General features: G+C 44.1%; 1 protein-coding gene across 1 annotated transcript in view; it reads right to left on the bottom strand.

Annotated features, from left to right (window-relative positions):
• Window positions 1-326: 326 nt before the first annotated feature.
• The window catches only part of LOC309553083 (uncharacterized protein), a gene marked incomplete at its 3' end in the record, with an annotated part of 78,767 nt that continues 56,436 nt past the window's right edge, over window positions 327-22,657 (bottom strand). Inside the window, 3 exon segments of the mRNA XM_082253982.1 lie at window positions 327-1,957; window positions 1,960-1,994; window positions 4,506-4,574. Coding sequence (XP_082110108.1) covers window positions 327-1,957; window positions 1,960-1,994; window positions 4,506-4,574 — 1,735 coding nt within the window.

Raw genomic sequence — 22,657 nt, 5'->3', positions numbered from 1 at the left:
TAGATAGATAGATAGATAGATAGATAGATAGATAGATAGATAGATAGATAGATAGATAGATAGATAGATAGATAGATAGATAGATAGATAGATAGATAGATAGATAGATAGATAGATAGATTTCTCACTGACCAATAGGAACATGTTCCTGGTACTCCACTATTTGGACAGATATTCTGTCCAATCACAGCGATCGGTAAGAAATCTCACATTTATTTACAGTAGAAAAACTTGCAGGAAGCCACACCCACTTCTATATACTATTGGATGAATATTAAATGAATTCCACTTCTTCGTCTGACATCACCAGACTGTGGGCGGAGTTCTCAAATCTCCCGCCTCCCCCCACATATCTTTATACAACCTCTCCTCCATACACATAACCCAGCATGGAGGGGCTCAGTGAAGGTGGTGGTGAAGGTGTGGAGGTGTCGGATCGGGTCACACAGATCATAAAAGGAGATCCGCCCGGCCTCATAATCCAGATCTATCCTGACTCTGTTACTGGAGAAATTGGTGGGTAAGGGGGTCCAATCACTGTCATGTATCACCCAATACTGATTATTATACCTGTGCAATCCCCAGGACTTCTTATTCCTTCCAATCCGTGACTCCCCCCCTTTCCTGTCTATACTGGGGTAACACATCCCGACTCTCCAGCTCTCTGACCCCCCGACATCCACATCCCAGTAATGTCTCCCTGAGGAGAAACTCTGACTGCTCATCACCTGAGAATAACCCTGGAATCTCTCTGGTGTTTCTGGGTGATTCTGGTTCCTATCTGACCTGGATACAGTTTTCCTGTCATCTGATATCTGTAGATTATTACCAGCTGTGTTTCCATCCAGTAATATGTCTGCAGCTCCCTGTATATAGAAGTATACATTTACCTCTCTTATTATATCAGATAAACCTGTGTGTAAGACCCCCGCCACACCCAGACCCCCTCCATCATGGAGGAGTTCCTCATGTCTCTCTCTGTCCTCATTATCTCCATCCTCAGTGTCACACAAGTCACCTGTGTCTGATTCCTGTAAGACAGTCAGTGGATCCGTCATGTTACACAGCTCCTCAATGTCCACCATCTTCCTGGACAGCTCCTCCTTCTTTATTTCCAGATCCCGGATGGAGATGGAGATCCGCTCTGCCCGCCTGGAGATCTCCCTCAGGACTCTCTTCTCCAGGTCTTCCAGACGTCTCCTGAGATCTCTAAACAGGGCAGTGACTCTCTCGGTGTCACCAGCTGCTTCTTCTTCTACTTTCCTCCTGTGCTCCTCCAGACTCTGGACTCTTTCCTCCGTCTCCTCTCTCTTTGTCAGAAGTTTCTGCAGAACATTCCTCAGCGTCTTCTTCTTCTTCTCAGAAGCCTCATCCAACATCTCCACCTGGTGTCCCCGATGTTCTCCAGCCAAACTGCAGGAAACACAGACACAGGTCTCATCCTCAGTGCAGTAATACTCCAGGATCTTCTTATGGACGGAGCATTTCCTGCTCTCCATGGACAAGGTGGGGTCACATAAGATGTGTTCTGGGGACTTTTTGTGGACTCTCAGGTGTTTCTCACACAGATAGGCCTCACAGTGTAGACAGGATCTAACAGCAGGTACAGGAGAGTCCACACAGTAAGTACAGACGACCCCAGTTTTCTCCTGACCTGGCTGAGCAGACAGGAAAGTCTCTGCTATGTTACGTAGTTTCATGTTCTTCTGCAGTGCAGGACGATCCGGAAACTTCTCTCTGCATTCAGGACAGGAATATCCTCCAGACCCCCCCTGTGTATCCAGCACACCATCAATACAGACCCGGCAGAAGTTGTGTCCACATCTCAGGGTTACAGGATCTGTATAAATGTTCAGACAGACGGAACATTCCAGCTCAGCTCTCAGATCTGCAGACGCCATCGCTGACAGCAGAAGAGAAACGAAACTGAAAGTCTCTGACACCGGAGAGGAATGCAGTGGGGGAGGGGTGACCTCCTCCTACACAGGGTGAGGCTGGATGAGTAATATAGGACACGGAGATCAGAGAACAGATGGAAGAAGATTATTTTTCAGTATAGACGGGAAGTTTGGATCTTTTATGTGAATCGGTTCATTTGGAACTACTCATTGAAATGAACGGATTCATGAATGGATTCTTCGGTTCTCTTGCTGAGTCGGCTGACAAGTAAGAGACCCAAAACTCTGGATCTGACTCCACCTTATTATAGGATGTGATCAGAAGACTGCGATTCACAGAAGGTTGGCAGATCCTTGTTAGGTAAAAAAAAAGAAAAAAGTGATAACAAAAACTAAAAGGATCCCCACTGACCCCGATATCTGCATGTGAATAAGCGTGCGTAGGGCGTGCACGTGTACATAAGCGATGATTGCGTCACATGTTAGGTGTCACCACAAACGTCAGAGTGAGAGCGACAATTCTAGAAATACAATTCATTGTTAACCACTTCAATACCGGGCACTTTCACCTCTTCCTGCCCAGGCCAATTTTCAGCTTTTAGCTCTGTTGCATTTTGAATGACAATTGCGCGGTCATGCAACACTGTACCTAAACCAAATTTACGTCATTTTCCCCCCACAAATAGAGCTTTCTTTTGGTGGTATTTGATCACCGCAAGTTTTTTTCTTTTTTGCTAAACAAATAAAAAAAAAGATTGAAAAGTTTGAAAAAAAAAAGTTATTTTGTTTATGTTATACAATTTTGTAAATAAATACATTTTTTCCTGCACTGACAGGCATTTATGAGGCTGCACTGATGGGGTGGCACTGGTGGGGTGGCCCTGATGGGATGGTAGTGATATGCGGCACTGATAGGCGGCACTGCTGGGCACTGATAGGTGGCATTGATAGGCGGCACTGATGGACACTGATAGATGGCACTGGTGGGCACTGATGGTCACTGATAGGCGGCACTGGTGGGCACTGATTGGCACTGACGGGCAGCACTGATGGTCACTGATAGGCGGCACTGGTGGGCACTGATTGGCACTGACGGGCAGCACTGATGGGCACTGATAGGCGGCACTGGTGGGCAATAATGGGCACTGGTGGGCGGCACTGATAGATGGCAATGATGGGCACTGGTGGGCAGCACTGTTGGAGAGGGCACTGGTGGGCAGCACTGATGGTGAGGGCACTGGGGGCTCCCTGAGCCCTGATTGCCATCCCTGGTAGCCATAGTGGGCATCCCTGGGGTCATGGGTGGGCATCCCTGGGGTCATGGGTGGGCATCCCTGGTGGTTCTAGTGGCACACCCCTCCCCCTCCCGAGTGTCTGCACTGGTAATCAATTATCTGATTACCAGTGCCTACCCCCCCTGTCAGGAGAGCCGCAGATAGGCGCTCCTTTACTCGTGCCTGTCAGGCACGTACTGAGGAAAGCCGATCAACGGCTCTTCCTGTGTACTATGTGACCAGCCGTGACAGCCGAGATCGGAGATGGGGTGTGTCAGTGTGACACGCCGCATCACCGATCGTCGCTCTTCACGCGCCCCGGGGGCGCGCAGAGCACATTATCCTGCCGCCGTCATATAACGTCCAGTCAGGATAATGCAACCACATTCCCGCCGTCATTTGCTAATAGGGCGGGCGGGAGGTGGTTAATTCTAAACTGATGTCCTGTACTGGATTTTTAAATCATCACCTATGGAGTATTTAACCATTTCCTTCCTTTTTAATCATTATGATTGGGGTTGTAATCAATTGGATGCTCTGTGTGATAACTATTGCAGTGTCCCATAATGGTTTCTTTACTGTTTAATTAACAAAAAAAAAAAACAATAACTCGCTTTTTAAGGGCCAATTCACACCACATGCAGTCCAGTGTTTTTGTTTCTGCATCAAAAAACGCATGGAAAGTAGGCTGTATGGTTTTCAGCGGTATAGTTCACACCAGTGCGTTCCAGTTCCAGAAAAAAAAGTAGAAGATGCTGGATTTTTCCTGAACTTGATCGCTTTAAAACACATCAAAGATGCACTGGAACGCACCTAAACACACCAAAAACGCACTGGAACGCACATGTCCTTATTTAAGGTTAAGAAAAAAGAGGGGGAAAAAAGGAACTGGACTGCATTTCTATGGTGTGAACTAATAGGCTGTCTGTACCTTATCACTGCTGCTACCTGATCATTCATTTACTGTATTGTTCTACTGGTGGTGACTCGTGATTCTTTGGTTCTTTCAGTGTACTGTGTTCTAACTGAGGCTCATGATTCTGTGACTCAGTAACTGTTCAGGAGACTCATATGATTCTGTGACTCTGAGCCTAATTCACTAATCTCACAGCCTAGCTCCTCAGCTTCCAAGCCACTTCTGATGTGCTAGGGTGTTCATGTTGGCGATCAAGGCCAGTTCTGGCCTTGTGCCTCCAAAAATATCCACTTGCCACAAATGAAGATGAGTGGAGGTCATGAAGTTGGGTTTCTACCAGCTTCAACCGCAAGCAGTACCACTCCTGTAAAATGACATCAATGGATAAGCCATTTCATCATGACAATCACATCTTACTGCACGCTAGCTTGAGTTTTTCTTTCAGTCTTTTCTAGATCAGGAGTGAAGTTACACATTTTGGCACAACTTACACAAACATTTAAACATTTACGCTAAGATATGAATACGCACCTGTGACGCAAGACAGCCCATCACCACAGGCTTCCCAGGGTACGTGCCATGATTCCCATCCAAGATGTTAATATTCTGAAAAATACATACACCCAGTGGCGGCTGGTGCTCCATGGGCCGGGGGGGGGCGGATAGACCGACTGCACCATACCCCCCCCCCGGACCACACCAGGCCGCACACCATAACCCCCCCCCCCAGACCGCAGGGAGAGAGGAGAGGAGAGCCAAGACAGACAGACAGACAGGATCCCCCCTCACTCACCCTGCCTGGATGCAGCAGCAGGCGGCGGCTCCCTCCTCCTCCATGCCCAATGGCATGGCTTCTCCTTTCGGCCAATTGGGAAACGTGTCTCAAAACCCGCTTCCTGATTGGCCAGGAGGAGGATCCGTGTGAAAATTCGCTATTGTCCCACAACTAGGTGGGCTGGGGGCGCACTACTCTGCACCCAGAGCCCACCCTTTTTTTGTAGCCTGTGAGAGCCTCTGGCTCTGATCACATGGCTGGAAAAAAAAAAAGCCCCATTGAACTCCATGCGTCCGGCGCCCCAAATGTAGATTGGGGGGGCGGTGCCCCTGCGCCCCGTATGACCAGCCGCCACTGCATACACCATAAGACAGTGGTTCTCAAATCCGGTCCTCGGGACCCACCAACAGGCCAGGTTTGCAAGATAACTAAATTACATCACAGGTGATCTCATTTGCTTCTCAGTGATTGCAGTATTCTAGTCTGCATCCCCCAAGGTAATACTTAAAATCTGGCCTGTTAGTGGGTCCCGAGGACCGGATTTGAGAACCACTGCCATAAGATACCTTGCAGGCTTTCATGTTTATAATTACACAGGCGGCACAGACTCCAGTAAACACCTGCCAGGTGTTCTCATCTCTCTCCACTACTTCAAATATGAACACGTTTTGGATTGGAGGTTAGTGTTATTGGTCAAGTAAACAGTTGGAATGTTGACTATGTTATACCTGAAGGGTTCCACATTTACTGTCACTTTAAGGCTGGCTCCACCCAGGAGTGATGACAAGGGTCAAGAGGTAGAGCAGCCATCTCAGAGGACATGTAATAGAAGCACAAGAGATATATGCCTGTCCCAGGGGGTACCTGATTGGAGCCATCAGCCACGTCAGCTGCGGGTAACCAGCATCCCCTGTAAAAAAAAAAAAATATATATATATATATATATATATATATATATATATATACATTAGTTCTTCATATCATGTGACCTTAGATGACTGTCAACGAAATGTGAGACAATGAGGAATTTATTGGCACAACCTGGTCATCTGTGTGTCTAGGTGTGTGCTAATATTAGCATAGGCATTGCTTCTAGAACATATCTTACACTATGTTGAGCCAAAAAATATTGACTCACTTATGAAAAGGACTCTTTGTTGATATGTTAATACCATTGTAATAACTTCTGTATTTAGCTTGTGTGGCATTAGTAGAGCATTTTCAGATTGTGTAACCACCTTAATTCTGCTTTTAGCCAACCTCTATAATGTTTCTGTTGGAAGCTGGAAGGCTGGTTGCACACAAGCAGCTCCTCATCTAGGCTTGTGTTTAAGCAGGGTGGACATATGTTGATTATTAACCACTTTTTCAACTTGGCACTGCGTGACTTTAACTGACAATTGCGCGGTCATGCAATGCTGTACCCAAAATACATTTACGTCCTTTTTTCCCACAAACAGAGCATACTTTTGGTGGTATTTGATCACCTCTGCGCTTTTTATTTTTTGCGATATTAATAAAAAAAGAGCGAAAATTTTGAGAAAAAATGACATTTTCTACTTTTAAAAAATATCCAATATACTCAAATTTTGACATATATTTTGGGCAAAATGTATTTAGCTACATATCTTTGACAAAAAAAATCTAAATAAGCGTATTTTTATTGGTTTGTGCAAAAGTTATAGTGTCTACAAACTGTGGTGTAAATACTGGAATTTATGCAGCTTTTACTTTCTGACTGCCTATCTCATTTCATGAAGTGCTAAAATGACAGGGCAGTTCAATTCCCTCCCCCCAAAATTACCACTTTTTGGAAAGTAGACATCCTACGGAATGTCCTGAGAGGCATGTTGAGCTCATTGAATATTAAATTTTTTGTCACAGGTGTTTGAAAAATGACAAAAAGAAAAAAAAAATTATTGCACAAAGTTGTCATTGAAATGATATATTGTTCACGCATGCCATGGGTATATGTGTAATTACACCCCAAAATATATTCATATATTCTGCTGCTTCTCCTGAGTACAGGGATACATCATGTGTGAGACTTTTTGGGAGCATAGCTGTGTACGGGACCCCGAAATCCAATCACCACCTTCAGAATTTCAAAGGGCGTAAATTTCTCATTGCACTTTCTCACTACCTATCACGGTTTCGGAGGCCCTGAAATGTCAAGATAGCACAAAACTCCCCCAAATTACCCCATTTTGGAAAGTAGACACCCCAAGCTATTTGCTGAGAGGCATGTTGATTCAATGGAACATTTTATATTTTGCCACAAGTTTTGTAAAAATTACATTTTTTTTTATTTTATTTTTTTTTTAAAGACAAAGTTGTCACTAAATTATATATTTTTTTTCACACATGCCATGGGTATATGTGAAATGACACCCCAAAATCCATTCTTCTGCTTCTCCTGAGTATGGAGATACCCCATGTGTGAGAATTTTTGGCAGTCTAGCCGCGTACAGGACCCCAAAAACCAATCATCGCCTTCAGGCATCCCAAGGGCGTAAATTGTTGATTTCACTCCTCACTACCTATCACAGTTTCAGAGGCCATGAAATGCCAAGATAGCACAACCCCCCCCCCCCCCCCCAAATTACCCCTTTTCGGAAAGTAGACACCGTAAGCTATTTGCAGAGAGGCATGGTGAGTGTTTTGCAGATCTCACTTTTTGTCACAAAGTTTTGAAAATTGAAAAAAGAGGAAAGAAAATGCATTTTCCTTTTTTTTTCATAATTTTTCAAAATAAATGAGAGCTGCAAAATACTCACCATGTATCTTAGCAAATACCCTGTGGTGTCTAGTTTTCGAAAAGGGGTAATTTGAGGGGGGTTTGTGCTATCTTGGCATTTCATGGCCTTCAAAACTGTGATAGGTAGTGAGGAGTGAAATCAACAATTTATGCCCTTAGAAAGCCTGAAAGCGGTGATTAATTTTCGGGGTCCTGTACGCGGCTCGACTGCCAAAAAGTCTCACACATGGGGTATCCCCATACTCAGGAGAAGCACCAGAATGTATTTTGGGGTGTCATTTCACTTATACCCATGGCAAGTGTGAGCAATATATCATTTAGTGACAAGTTTGTGTAAAAAAACAAAAACAAAAGAATAATAATAATAATAATAATAATAATTTTCCTGTAACTTGTGGCAAAATAAAATATTCCATGGACTCACCATGCCTCTCAGCAAATATCTTGGAGTGTATACTTTGAAAAATGGGGTCATTTGGGGGGGTTTCTTCTATATTGAAATTTCAGGGCCTCCGAAACTGTGACAGGTAGTGCGGAAGTAAAATAAGCAAATTACGCTATTAGAAAACCTGAAGGTGGTGATTTGTTTTGGGGTCCCGTACACAGCTAGGCTCCCAAAAAGTCTCAAACATGTGGTATCCCTGTATGCAGGAGAAGCAGCAGAATGTATTTTGGGGTGTCATTTCACATATACCCGTGGCATGTGTGAGCAATATATCATTTAGTGACAACTTTGTGTAAAAAAAACTCCCCCAAAAAAAACACAAATTGTCATTTTCCTGAAACTTAGGGCAAAATATAAAATACTCCATGTACTCAATATGCCTCTCAGCAAATAGCTTTGGGTGTCTACTTTCCAAAAAGGGGTCATTTGGGGGGTGTTTGAACTGTCCTGGCATTTTATGCTCAATCTTAGCCACACATCACCCACTCTTTTAACCACTTGAAGACCAAGCCTTTTCTCTGACTTTTTGTTTACATGAAAAAATATTTTTTTTTTTTTTTACTAGAAAATTACTTTGAACCCCCAAACATTATATATTTTTTTAAAGCAGAGAAGCAGAGGCCCTACAAAACAAAATGGTGGATGTTGCAATTTTTTTTGTCACACGGTATTCTTAATTGTTTGGTAAAATTTAAAAGATTATCTTATGCCGAGTACATAGATACCAAACATGACATGCTTTACAAATTGCGCACGCCTGTGCAGCGGCAAAAAGATACGTACATTTTTAAAAGCCTTTAAAAGTCTTTACAGGTTACCACTTTGGACTTACAGAGGGGATCTACTGCAAGAATTACTGCCCTCTACCTGGCGTTCGCGACGATACCTCACATGCATGCTGCCATTGTGGTTTACATATGACACTAGACCAACGCTTGCGTGCGCCTTTGCGCGCAAGCACGGGGGGAAAGGAGGGCTTGATTTTTATTTATTTATTTTTTTTATGTTATTTTGACACCTTTCTTTTAATTTTTTTTTTTTTAATCATTTTTATTGTTATCACAGTGAATTTAAATATCCCCTATGATAGCAATCTGTAGTGGCAGGTACTCTTTTTAAAAAAAAAAAATTGGGGTCTTTTAGACTCTAGATCTCTTCTCTGACCTTAAGGCATCTAACCACACCAAGATTAGTGTGATAAGATGCTTTCCCAATTTCCCAATGGCGCTGTTTATTTCTGGCGAAACAGAAGTCATGAAATGCTCATAGCTTCTGGTATCTTAGGCCATAGAGATGATTGGAGCCATTCTCGTCTCCAATCAGCTCTATGGTTAGATAACTGAACCACTGGCTGCACTCTCGGGTTAACCGGTGGGACAGGAGAGTCTAAGAAAAAACGCGGAAGCCGGCGGGGGGGGGGGGGGGAGAGGGGGAAGTCCACTCCCACTCCTTGTAAAAGCAGTCTAGCAGCTAATTATCTGCTAGGATCGCTTTTACATGTAAGCCGACACCTGGCTATAAAAAACGATAGCTACAAAGATGATACCTAAATCTTCAGGCATCATCCCGGAATAACCACTCCAGCAACGTACCAGTACATTGCTGGTCCTTGTTTGCTTGTTTGGTATATAGTGTCGTTTTTTTTTTTTTTCATGCAGCCTGTGGGCTGAACGAAAAAAGAGAACCTAACAACAGATTCCTTCATCCACATTGATTGAGGTGGATGAAGAAATATCCTCCAGAAAAGGTGTAGTACACCCATCATTAGCCACCCAAAACATCCAAACCCACTTTCTAATGATGGGTATACATGACAAATTCCATGTATACCTATTGTTTTCTTTAACTTTGGTGGTGAAATCATGTCCTACAGTGCTGCCATCAGAGATCTCCATATATGCTGAGTGCAAACACTGTTTGTGTCAGAATATATAAAATCAGTGTGGCAGCTGATGAGTGTACCTGCAAGGCAAACTGCTTAACAATAGAATAGAAATAAAAGATTACATTGGTACCTGAAAAGTAAAAAATGGATACCAATGAAAAACAGTAACAAAGTACAGTAAAAGTAAAGTAGGAAGAGTAGAAGTAGAAGAGCAGAGTAAGAACAGAAAAATAACCCAAACGAATACTATTTTTGACTTTTTTATTTTATATTTTTTTTTGTAATTTTTTTTTACACTTTTTTTTTCTTTAACTCAACTGTAACATTCCACATTAGGGTCTCTCAAAATGATGATAGCCATCGAACATCTTTCGAGACCCTGTGTAAGTGTGCCCTAGACTGTGCCGTGCTGTACCCTACGTTAATACTTCACTAGTGTGTGGTAGCGTTGGAAACATTCCCCAATGCAGAGACCAGGTTGGTCAGGACATCTGGGACAATAATAGCAGGTGTCACGCCTAAATCCACGCCTGCTACAGACACAACATCTTCTATGGGGGTTTCTTTTGGCAGGGGTACTCGGGAGGACATGTGGAAAATGCCTCTCATGCAGCCGGCTCACTGCATCTGGTAGGGGAAGTTTGGCCGGAGCACCTCCTGGATACAGGTAGGCACTGATGATCTATTCTTGGAATTCTAGGAAGGATCCAGTTTGTCCTGACGCTTTGTATAGCACAAAAGCGTTCAGCATAGCCAATTGGAATAAATAAATAGACACTTTTTTGTACCAGCGTCTGGCTTTACGGGCAACTAAGTATGTTGCCATAAGCTGGTCGTTGAGGTCCACCCCTCCCATATTAAGGTTATATTCATGGACACAGAGGGGCTTCTCCAAAACACCAGTTGCCGTATGAATTTGGACCGTCGTGTCTGCGTGAAGGGAGGACAGAACGAAAACATCCCGTTTATCCCTCCACTTCACTGCATGCAATTTGTCAGTTTTTTGTCCGTTTTCAAGCAGGCATCTACAAGCCGTTGGGGGAAGCCCCGGCGATTAGGTCGCACGGTGCCACATGCGCCAATTTGAAATTGAAGATGACTAAAAAGTGGCACACATGAATAAAAATTGTCCTCGTACAAATGGTACCCCTTTCCGAATAAGGGTTACACCAAGTCTTGCTGCTGCTCCCTATGTAGTCTGGGCAGTTGGGGGGCTCCACAGTGCTATCTTTTCCCTCGTAAACTTGTAAACTAACTGTATAGCCTGTGGCCCTGTCACACAGCTTATACAGCTTGATTCTGTATGTGGCACACTGGCTGGGGAGATACTGCTTGATAGCAAGGCGGCCAGTAAACTTAATCAGGGACTCCTCAACACAGACAACTGGCGGGTAAAAAAGGCTGCAAACCGCTGATTGAAGTGGTTTACAAGGGGCCGAGTTTTGTGGAGCCGGTCATATTCAGGTTCTCCCCGAGGACGACAGAATTCATTGTCGTTGAAGTGCATGAATTGCAGAATTTGCTCTTATCTCGCCCTGGACATGGAAGCAGAGAACACGCGCATATGGTGAATTGGGTTAGTGGACCAATATAACCGCAAATCACTCCTTTTAGTTATGCCCATGTTAAGGGAAAGGCCCAGAAAAGTTTTAAACTCAGAAACCGTTATAGGTTTCCAGCCGAATGGTCTGGCAAGGGACGAATTTGGGTTGGCGGCGATGAATTGATCAGCATATAAATTGCTTTGGTCCACAATAGATCTGAAAAGAGCTTCCATGAAAAACAGCTCGAAAAAATTAAGGGGAGTAAAATTGGCTGTTTCCACCTGAATTTTGGGTTGGGCAGTGAATGGGGGAAGTACAGGCGCTGTAGAATCAGTGGGCTGCCAATTAGCATATGCCAGCGCTTTAGGGAGGGCACTATGGGCTCTACGGGCCTGTCTTCAAATTTGCAGTGACTGTGGGACACTACATGTGCTAGCCACCGCACCAGCTTCAACTGCACTTATGGGACTCGCCACGTCACCAAGTGATACTGCAGTGCTGGTATGTCTAGGTCCAGGGTGTACTAGGCCGCTAGTGCTTGCCAGTTCTCCAGAAGTGTGAGCGGCACTAGTACTGAAACTTTGCTCCATACGAACACCCTGCCATTCCTGCACCTCATCAACTCCAGAATGGGGTCGGGTATGCCTGACCTTAGCAGGGACCCATCCGTCGTCAGAGCTATCTGTCAGGGAGCCACTGCTGTCTACAGGCTCATATACTAACCCTGATTCTGCCAGTGAGGCTTCCCCATCGCTCTCATCTGACATGGTCAGTATACTGTAGGCCTCTTCACTACTGTACCAACGTTTGGACATTTTAGCAACCAAATGTACAAGTACAGTACTGTGACTCACAGGTAAAAAAGCACCTGGTTGTCAAGGACTATTTCAACCGCGTCCAAAAAACTGCTAATGCTAGCAGGGATCAGGCCTGACTCTGCTAATGCAGCGGTTTTGTGTGTTGTGTTTTTTGTAAGTGACAGTAATCTATTGATTACTGCACTTGCCTGGGTGGGGTGGGCTGGGCGGAGGGCCTAAATGCAGGTGCTGGCAGGTGTTGTGGTCGATCCTGCTAACGCTGCGTTTTGGGAACCCTAAACTATTGGGGACGCTAGTATAGTTCTGATCAGATCAAAGATATTGATCCGTTCAAATACTATACTAGTAATGGAGGTGTATGTGTGTGTGTGTATGTATGTGGTAATCAAGGGGTTAACTAATATTTCTAACTATGTGGCGGGGATCTGGGCTGTCCTACACTGACGTTAACGCTAACTAATTTTACCTGTGACACTAATAATAGTGATCAGAAAAAAAAAACTGTGCACTATAAAAGTGACACTGTGACAGGGCAATGAAGGGGTTAACTGGGGGTGATCAGGGGTTGATCAGGGGGTTAAATCTTTATTGGGGGGGAGGGTGGTGGGTATCCTAAGCCTACTTGGGACAGAAACGAAATCGCTAGCGCTAACTGAAGTCACAATCACACTAATACAGAAAACTGCTATATTCTGTATATAGTGTGCAATGTGACAGGGGGTGAAGGCATTAACTGGGGGTGATCAGAGGGGGATCAGGGGGTTAAATCTTTATGGGGGGTGACCGATATCCTAAGCCTAAAAGTAACGGTCGCAAGTGCTAAACCAAGTCATAAGTCACACTATTACAGATATATAGACAAATGCTATATACTGTCCAGGTGCGGACTGAGCATTCGGGCATTTCGGGCAATGCCCGAGGGCCCTCTGGCCAGTAGGGGGCCCCATGAGCCGGGACAGTCACACTCTCTAGAAAGGTGTCCCACTACAGCTCATTCGGGGGTTTGTCAGCAGCAGTGTTACTGCTTCGAAATACATACATCGCCCGGCCGTGTCTGTATTTAGAAGTTCTGAATCTCCTTTCTGTCTCCACAGCCAGCAGTCTGCACACTTTCTCTATGCCTCTCTCACTCAGATCCCCCCTCCCATCTTCATTGCCGTGTGATGGGAGAGCCCAGGGGAGGGGCATAGCTACTGCACTCTCATTCTTCATGTAGGAAGAGAGTTTGTAGGTATAGGGAGGTAAGCTGCATAATGTCTGGAAAAGTGTCCTGTCAGGAGGGAAGTTTTTATGGTACCATATGAAGGGTTAATGTGACAAGAAGGGTGACAATAGCAGCGTGTGTGTTTTGGAGCCGGCAAAGTTTGCAGCCCCCTCCCCCCCCAGCTGTAAGAAATCTAAGCAGGCACACATCATATCCCTATCTACATAAACCTTCCCCAAGCACTCTGTATGTCCAGATAATGTGTAGTTTATTCTTTCCATTTATCCTGTATTATCCAGACTCTATGCTGTGAAAAGTGTAAACCCACCAAATAAACTATATACACACACACTATATACACACACTATATACACACACACTATATACACACACACTATATACACACACTATATACACACACTATATACACACACTATATACACACACTATACACACACACTATATACACACACTATATACACAATTAGGCCCCTTTCACACAGCCCGTCCGTTTTTCTCAGCGGGGGATCGATCCACCGATTCCCCGCTGAGCAGGCGGATGACAGCTGTATCTCCGTGCTGTGTGCGGAGACACAGCTGTCAGAGCCCCATACATCTCTATGGGGGAATCGGATGGGAACAGACCGTCGGTCCATTCTCATCCGATCCCATCCGCTGGACGGATGGAAAATAGGGTTTCCATCCGTCCAGATTTGACAGATCGGATTGGATGTCAGCGGACATGTCTACGCTGACATCTGATGCCCCATAGGGATGCATGGGGGGACCGTTCAGATCCGCCAAAAAAAAAACGGACAGGTGGATCTGAACTGTGTGAAAGGGGCCTAATAATCCCCAATAAACATATCATGATTTTCAAGGCTATATGCATGAAAGTACAATGATATGAACATTGATCATTTAGAGAAATATTTCTGTTTATTGTTATTTTTATGTACTCATGGTTAGGCTTGGTTCACAACTACAGGTGCCACCAAGTGTGAGCATGTTTTTCACACACGAGCAACATGGAAAAGTCATGAAAAGTCCAGTATGGAGCGCACATTTGCAGATGCATTGGGGGGCCCTTAATTATTAGAACTGCTGTGCATCTGCTGAAGTGCAGCACATTTCTGCGCCTGTTGGGAAGGCATGCAATTTTACATGCATTCCTCACATGCATAGCTGTGAATTTAGCTTTAGGGTCCTTTCACACAAGCGGTGCGCTCAGTGGACTCAGTTTTTCTCGGCGGGGATCGATCCACCAATCCCCGCTGAGTGAGGACTTACTTTGTAGAGATGGAGCTGTCAGATCGCCGCCTGTCCTCTATGTGAGATCGGATGACAACAGACCACCTGTCCATTTGCATCCGATCCGATCCTCCAGATGCATGGAAAATAGGGTTTCCATCCATCCAAATTTCACAGACCATAATGGATCGGAGAGCAGCGGGTCTCAGAGGACATGTCACCGCTGACATCCGCTGCTCCATAGAGGTACATGGAGCATCCGATCCGGTCCACCTGAAAAACTGACAGGCGGACCAGATCAGTAATCTCGTGTGAAAGGGCCCTAAGAGTGTTTACTTTATGTGCTGCATTTACACTTTTGATTGAACACAGTTTGGATAACGCAGGGTAAATACAATGGTCATAAAATAACTTTACATTATTTGGACATACACAGAGTGCTTGGGGTTTTAATATTATATCTCTTATAACAGGAGGTTGTTCTCTTTGAGCCATACTATTGTATTTTTTATTGATTTATCTATTAGTGGATGAGCGCAGTAGTCTTTGATTATATCTGAATACTTCTCAGCCCCTGACTCCCCCCAGCTGGCATCACCCCCAAGCCACTTCATACATCCAGCTAACAGATATCACTTTCAGCTACTGCCTACCTCCCAGCTGGGAGACATCACTTTCCATTCTCTACTTTCCCAACATCCCCACAGACACTGCCATTGAAAGAAATCCCTCCCCAACTGACTCACCCCCACCAACTGTCATCCCCCCACAACTGCCTCACACCCCCATCCCACTGGTGCATGGGGGGGCTGCAGTTACCCACCCTCCCCCAACAGGAGGATGGTAAGTGGATAGAGCAGGTGATCAGTGTGCAGCAGGTGGGGGAAATTAGTGGAACCAACCTTGTGTGGCTCTCACTGCAGCAGCTGAAAGCCAACATCTCCTGCTCCAGCTGCTACAGTGAGAGCCACAAAGAATCGGTTCCAGTTATTTCCCCCACCTGCGGCACTGATCTGAATTTCTCTCACTTCCTGGGCCTCCAACCCCCACAGCTTTGCCGGCATCCCTCCTTTCCTCTCCCACTGGCAGTAGTTGGGGGTACACATGGAGAACCTCAGGATGGAGAGCCGGAAAGGGGCTGGAAAATTTAATTTACCAGCTCCTTCCTTTTCTAAGTGAACACAGTGAGTGATTGATACTGATCACTTACTGTGTTAACTGTGTTTACTATGCTTCGGTTTATGAATGGGGAGGAGCCTCTGTCTCCTGTTCATTCATCTGCAGTGCAGCTGAGGCTACAGAGAAAGGGACTGGGGAATGTGTCCCTTTCTCTGTCTCAAAAGTGAGACTGATACCCCACCAAAGCCACCCACCAACGTTGTGAAAAACATTAAAAAAATTATATTAAATTTAGTTAAAATAAAAAAAAATTGTAAAAATCAGACTTACCATTCTAATCAGAATAAAAAGCTACACCCAATATGTGGCATTAGTTAGCCACACCCACTATGTGCCACAGTGCACTATGCACGCCACAGGCCACCTTTTCCCAGAAAGGGGCCTACAGTGCTTTACTTTGCCCATGATGCTGTTTAGGTGGCACTGCCTATGAGAGGCTCCTGGTACCTTTACTGGGTCACCAGCTTTAGGTCTCCTGACACTCTGCATGTCGCCAAGCTAGGTGCCCCTCCACTAGGGCCTACCACATTAAAGGATTGCAAAAGCGGAAGGTTTTTTTTATCTTAATGCATTCTATGCATTAAGATAAAAAGCCTGTGTGCAGAGGCCTCTCCAGCCCCCCTAATACTTACCTGAGCCCTATCCCTGTCCAGGGATGTCCACGAGTCCCTCGGCCATCTGGGACTCTGCCACATGATTGGCTGAGACACAGCAGCAGCGCCATTCCCTTCTACGGCTCTCAATCAAAGTAAGTTGGCCAATGATGAGAGAGAGGGGGCAGGGCCAAACCACAGCTCTGTGTCTAAATGGACACACGGAGCTGCAGCTCGGCTGGCCCCATAGCAAGCTGCTTGCTGTGGGGGCATTCGACAGGAGGGAGGGTTTAGGAGCAGAGAAGAGGGACCTGAAAAGAGGAGGATCTGGGCTGCTCTGTGCAAAACCAACTACACAGAGGAGGTAAGTATAACATGTTTGTTATTTAAAAAAAAAGATGGCTGCCGTGCGGTGGCCATCTTTAAACCTGGGGGCCCCATTAACCCCTAGTGCCCGGGGGCCCCATGAGTTGTCAGTCCGCCCCTGATACTGTCTATAGTGTGCAATGTGACAGGGGGTGTAGGGGTTAACTGGGGGTGATCAGGGGGTTACATCTTTATTGGGGGGGTGGCAGGGACCCTAAACCTACTTGGGACAGAAACTAACTCGCTAGCGCTAACTGAAGTCACAATCACACTATTACAGGAATACTGAAAACCACCATATACCTGTATATAGTGTGCAATGTGACAGGGGGGAAGGGGTTAACTGGGGGTGATCAGGGGGGATCAGGAGGTTAAATCTTTATGGGGGGGTGGCAGGTATCCTAAGCCTAAAAGTAACGGTTGCTAGCGCTAAATGATGTCACAAGGCAAACTAATACATTAACATAGAAAACTGCTATATATTGTATACAGTGTGCAATGTGACAGGGGGTGTAGGGGTTAACTTGGGGGGGTGATCGGGGGTTAAATGTGGCTATCTACCTGTGTGTGTATGTGTTGTGTGCAGTACTCACGTTTTGATCCTCTCTCTTCTCTCGATGAATCCAAAAAGGATTTTGGGAGGAGAGAGAGGGTCATTTCTGTGCCTGTGTTTATAGTTCACAGGCACAGGTCGGTCTGTGATTGGTCAGGACCGATCAGCAGGTCCAGGCCAAAAATCATGGGTCTGGACCTGATGACTGATCAGTTTTGAATCGAATCAGACCATTGGCGGGGCCACGACACGCGGGAGCGCACCCCAGGGCCCTGGAACGAGCGCCGTACATGTACGGGGCTTTGTCTGTACGAGCCAGCCTGCCGCAGTACATCTGCGGCGGCTGGTCGTAAAGTGGTTAAAGTCAAACTCTAGACACCACAAATACCGGAATGTTTTCTATAATAACCTGTACGTCTTCCATTCAATTCCTTAAAATCTGTTTGGTAAGTTTGAAATTCTTTCAAAGACCCATCCCGAATCATTTCCTCATTCTCATCCTTCTTTAATTTAGGATTTTGGAATGGGACCCATGATCTAGGCTGTTCATTCTTATTACACCTAGGCCACGTTGCAAAGCATGCTGAGTACACTTCAAAATCACATCTCGTTGTCCTATATGGATTTTGTTTCTCTACTTTTTCAATGGGACGTGATAGACAGAATCGAGCTATGTGGCCAAATAGTCCACAACCATAACATTTTATCTTATCTAAAGTTGTACAGCATCTCTTAACATAAGGCTTTGTTTTAGATGACTGAGAATGTTCGATGGCTACGACTGGAAAGGCTCCAACTAGATTAGAAGCTTTTTCTGGTACTTTACAAGATATAGGGGCAATTTTGTAAGAACTCCTACCTTCCATGGATTTATCTTTATTGGTACATACATTAGGTGTGGATGTCCCACTGAATTCAGACATAATCAAATCAGTTGCTTTGTTATCCACTCTTTTTGAAGACTGAGCAAGCTGCTCCTGGCAGCTGACAGATAATGATTTTACTTCATTTTCTGCATCCTTCAGTCTTTTTACCAACTGATGAACTTCTTCCTGCAATCTCTGGTTTTCTAGCACTAGGTGGCGGTGGCTAGCATCAGAATTTGACTTAGAAGCTTCTAAAGTACCGATATCACTTTTGGCTATATCTAGAGCTTTTGCCGTTTCAAATGTTCATACTGTACAATGCAGATCCTTTGGGGTTTCAGTGACTCCCAATCAGCTATATTCCTTTCAATAGCAGCTGCAAGTGACAACAAGGAGGAGAGGGGCTTATCTCTCCAGTCTGGATTTGCATTCATCAATTTTTCCCTGATTATTCCTCTTAACCCAGTAATGAAGCTGTGTATTAATACGGATGACAGGGCGCTGTTAGAAATGTCCCCACCAGCTGATTCCACGGCATGTTTAAAGTGATTGTAGTAAGTCAGACAATCTTCCTTTGGTCCTTGGATCGCTCCTGACACCTTGGTCCAAGACTGAGGGGGGGGGGGGGGGATAGACTGTTTTAATCAGTTGGGTTTGTGGAATATTAGTTTTACTGAGGATTTCATCAAAGTCCCCGTCTCCACAAACCCTTTTCATTATGTGAAGCACATCACCCCAATTTGCATTGTAGCTTGCCTGGATGCCTAGCAGCTCTTTTGCAAATTTAATGGGATCAGTCCTTGGATGGGGGATAACACTCAGAAATACCTTCATCTCAGAGGGAGTCCAACATACGTGATGTGTCATCTTTCCAGTGGATCTCCCATTATAATCATAAACGACCTGCTCTCTTACAGGATAGACAGATATGTCATATGAAAAAGATATTAACTGTTGATTGGTCTTTTGGGATTGTGCCACAGAATCCCAATAAGACTGGGAAAGATTGTTGCTGCCAGGTGGGGGCACTTTATCTAACTGCAAAGTGTCTTGAAGGGTGGCATTAACAGTTCCATGGTATACAGGTGTGCCCACATTGGGTGTTACCATTTCCCTGTTAGAGTGACACCACACAGGTCCTTGCTGGGAAGTACTAGTCACTCAGGGGCATAAAGGTACATAGGCAGTGTACTCAGTAACAGAACTACCAGTGTTGCTTTCAGCAGCAGCATTGCTCTTTTTTTGGGGGTTAAAAACGTTTATTAAAGGTTTTGTCAAATACAAAAAAAGTAACAGTAGTATAAAGGTTGGATGTAAAATACATTCCTGAATTAACAACAATTCAACAGTACAAATGTTGTCAGGTAACTTTGAGTAAGATATTTGCCATAAAACTTTGGATCAAAATTTGGAATCATTAAACAAACAGGTAAAAGAAAGAGAAGATAAAAAGAATAAAAATAAAAAATATTAGAACTAATACATGGTGCGGGCAACTCCTCTGCCTCTTGGGGAGGTGCCCGCGTTGAGCATCTCTTGGGATCGGGGGAGCTGTGATCTTGTTATTTATGAAAAAGTAATACATATTGTATTTGGTAAGAAGTCTGTGTTTAAATAAAATCTTGTTATGAGACCAGAGAACATTTATACAGGTACCATGGGGTCCATTTAAGATCAAATATTTTTTTGGAGTTAGTGATGGTGTGGTGGTAGTTTTCCATTGATATGATATCTTCGATTCTACTAAGTACTTGAGTAAAGGGAACAGCTGCTTCTTTCCAGTGTCTAGTGATAGACCATAACATAGCGACACAGATGGTGTGAATCAGACGGGTGAGTTGAGCAGATATATCTGGGATACCTTTAAATAATAAACATTGTAGGTTGGATAAAGCAAACTTTTCTCCCGTCACCTTCTCGATTAAGGAGAACACCTAAGACCAGGTGTTTTTTATTTTGGGACAGTCCCAAAAGATATGCTTCAGTGAACCTATCTCTGAGCAGCCTCTAAAGCAATTGGGTGAGACATCAGGGAAAAACTTGTTTAACTTTTCGGGTGTGTAATACCATCTCGTAAAGAGTTTAACCGCTGTTTCTCTCACTCCCAGTGACCTGGTTGATTTACGCAGATTGAGCCAAATAGATAACCAGTCTCCTACAGAAAGAGAGACTTGTAGCTCATTTTCCCAGTTAACCATGTACTTTAGCTTTGTCTCTGGGTCCTGAGCATTAAGTGTAGTGTATAGCGTGGATATATGACCCCTTCCAGTGGGATCCTTTAAACAAATATGCTCAAAGATGCTAAGAGAGGAGCCTGATGGCTTAATGTGATGTGTGACAAAGTATCCTTTAGTTAGTTCATAATTTAATTTTTCCGAATGGGGGATATCTTTCATGCTTACTAATTTATCAAACGTATGAAAAATACCTCCATCATAGAAGTCAAAAACTGTGGTTAATTTATTGTCTTCCCACCATGTGAACTGCTCTGGGGTGATAAATGCTTCTTTGAATCTAGGGTCACCTAGGAATGAGGTGCCAAATGGGGGTTTCGAAGCGAGGGGCCATTTCTTAATTATCTGTCTCCATATTTTAGGGGTGTCTGATATAATTGTATTGCGTGAGGAGATTTGTCTTATTGGAACCGTCTCATCCCACAATAGACCTGCTAAATGGAAGGGGGGTATTGAGTCTTTCTCAAATCTCACCAAAGGCAGATCAGAAATATATCTATGCCATTGCGCTATCTGTGCTAACCTTACACTGATATAATATGTCCATAAGTGTGGGAGGCCTAGACCCCCTGAGGAGTGGGAAAGATATAAAATGTTGTTAGCATATCTGGGTTTTTTGTTACCCCATATTAATTTGTTGAGTGAAGATTGGAGCTTAGATGTATAGGCTTTTGTAAGATATATGGGAAGGGCCCGAAATAGATATATAAATTTTGGTAGTATGGTCATTTTAATGGCTGTAATCTTACCTAGAAACGATAATTGGTAGGATGACCACATTTTAAGCATGTTGCATATTTTAGTGAATAGTGGAGGGAAGTTAAATTGGAAAAGTGACTTATATTCTTTTGTTAATTGGATACCCAAATATGAGATTTTATCTGATGCCCACACAAAAGGGAACATGGTTTTCAGATTTATAAGAGCTGGTTCTGGGAAATTAATTGGTAATGCTACTGATTTAGACATATTAATACTAAGTCCTGAGACTGCTGCAAAATTATCTAATAACTTTAACAGATTAGGTAGTGAGGAGGATGGGTCTGGGATAAATAATAAAGCATTGTCCGCATATAGACTCGGTTTGTATGTTTCAGAACCTTTGTTATATCCTGTCACCCCAGAATGGTTTTTAATTGCTATTGACAGTGGCTCAATGGCGAGAGGGAATAGCAGCGGGGATAGAGGGCATCCCTGTCGGGTTCCTCTACCCAGTGGAAAGAAAGAGGAATTACAACCAGGGATTTTAATCCTTGTTTTAGGATTTTCTTATAGGGCCATAAGTCCTTTCAGGAACTCTCCTGTAAAACCGAATCTAGGTAAAAGTGTTCTAAGATATCCCCGGGATACACTGTCAAAAGCTTTGAAGATATCTAGGCCTAGCAATAGGAGTTGTTTTTTTAACAAATTTGCATCTTGGATAATATTACAGGCAAGTCTAATGTTATCCGTAATTTGGCGGTTAGGGATGAATCCTGACTGTGATGTAGATATGAGTTTAAGGATAATATATGACAGTCTAGAGGGTAGGACCTTACTGAATAATTTCAAGTCATTAATAATAATGGATATTGGTCTAAAATGTTGCGTTTTGGAGAGGTCTTTGTTTGGTTTTTGGAGAAGCGTCATGTTGGCTAGTGACATTTCTTCTGGAAAGACGTTGCCTTGCAAAATGTGGTTAAATAACTGTGCTAGTTTTGAAGATAGAGTGGAGGAAATTTTTTTGTAGTAGAGGGCTGTAAACCCATCTGGACCGGGTGCAGAGGAGTTCCGAAGGCCTGAAATATTTTGCGCCACCTCGGTTTCAGAAATAGGAGCATTAAGTTGTTCTAGATCAGTGGAAGAGAGTGAGGGGATTGGAATATCTTCAAACCATTTTTGGGAACTTGCCGGTGCTTCTGTAGATGGTGGGGAAAGCAGAGTTGAGTAAAATTTTTCAAAAATTTTTAATACCTCTTTGGGGTGAGAGGTAGTCATACCAGAAGGTGTATTTAGTTTGTAGACATGTGGGGGCTTGATTGATTGATTTAATTTCCTGGCTAGCATCGTAGAAGCTGTGTTACCATAAAGGAGGAATTTGGATCTGGAGTATCTGAGT

This window comes from Pelophylax lessonae (assembly GCF_965119305.1).
Source record: "Pelophylax lessonae genome assembly, chromosome: 4".
Lineage (NCBI taxonomy): Eukaryota > Metazoa > Chordata > Amphibia > Anura > Ranidae > Pelophylax > Pelophylax lessonae.
This window is presented reverse-complemented; position numbering and strand designations above follow the sequence as displayed.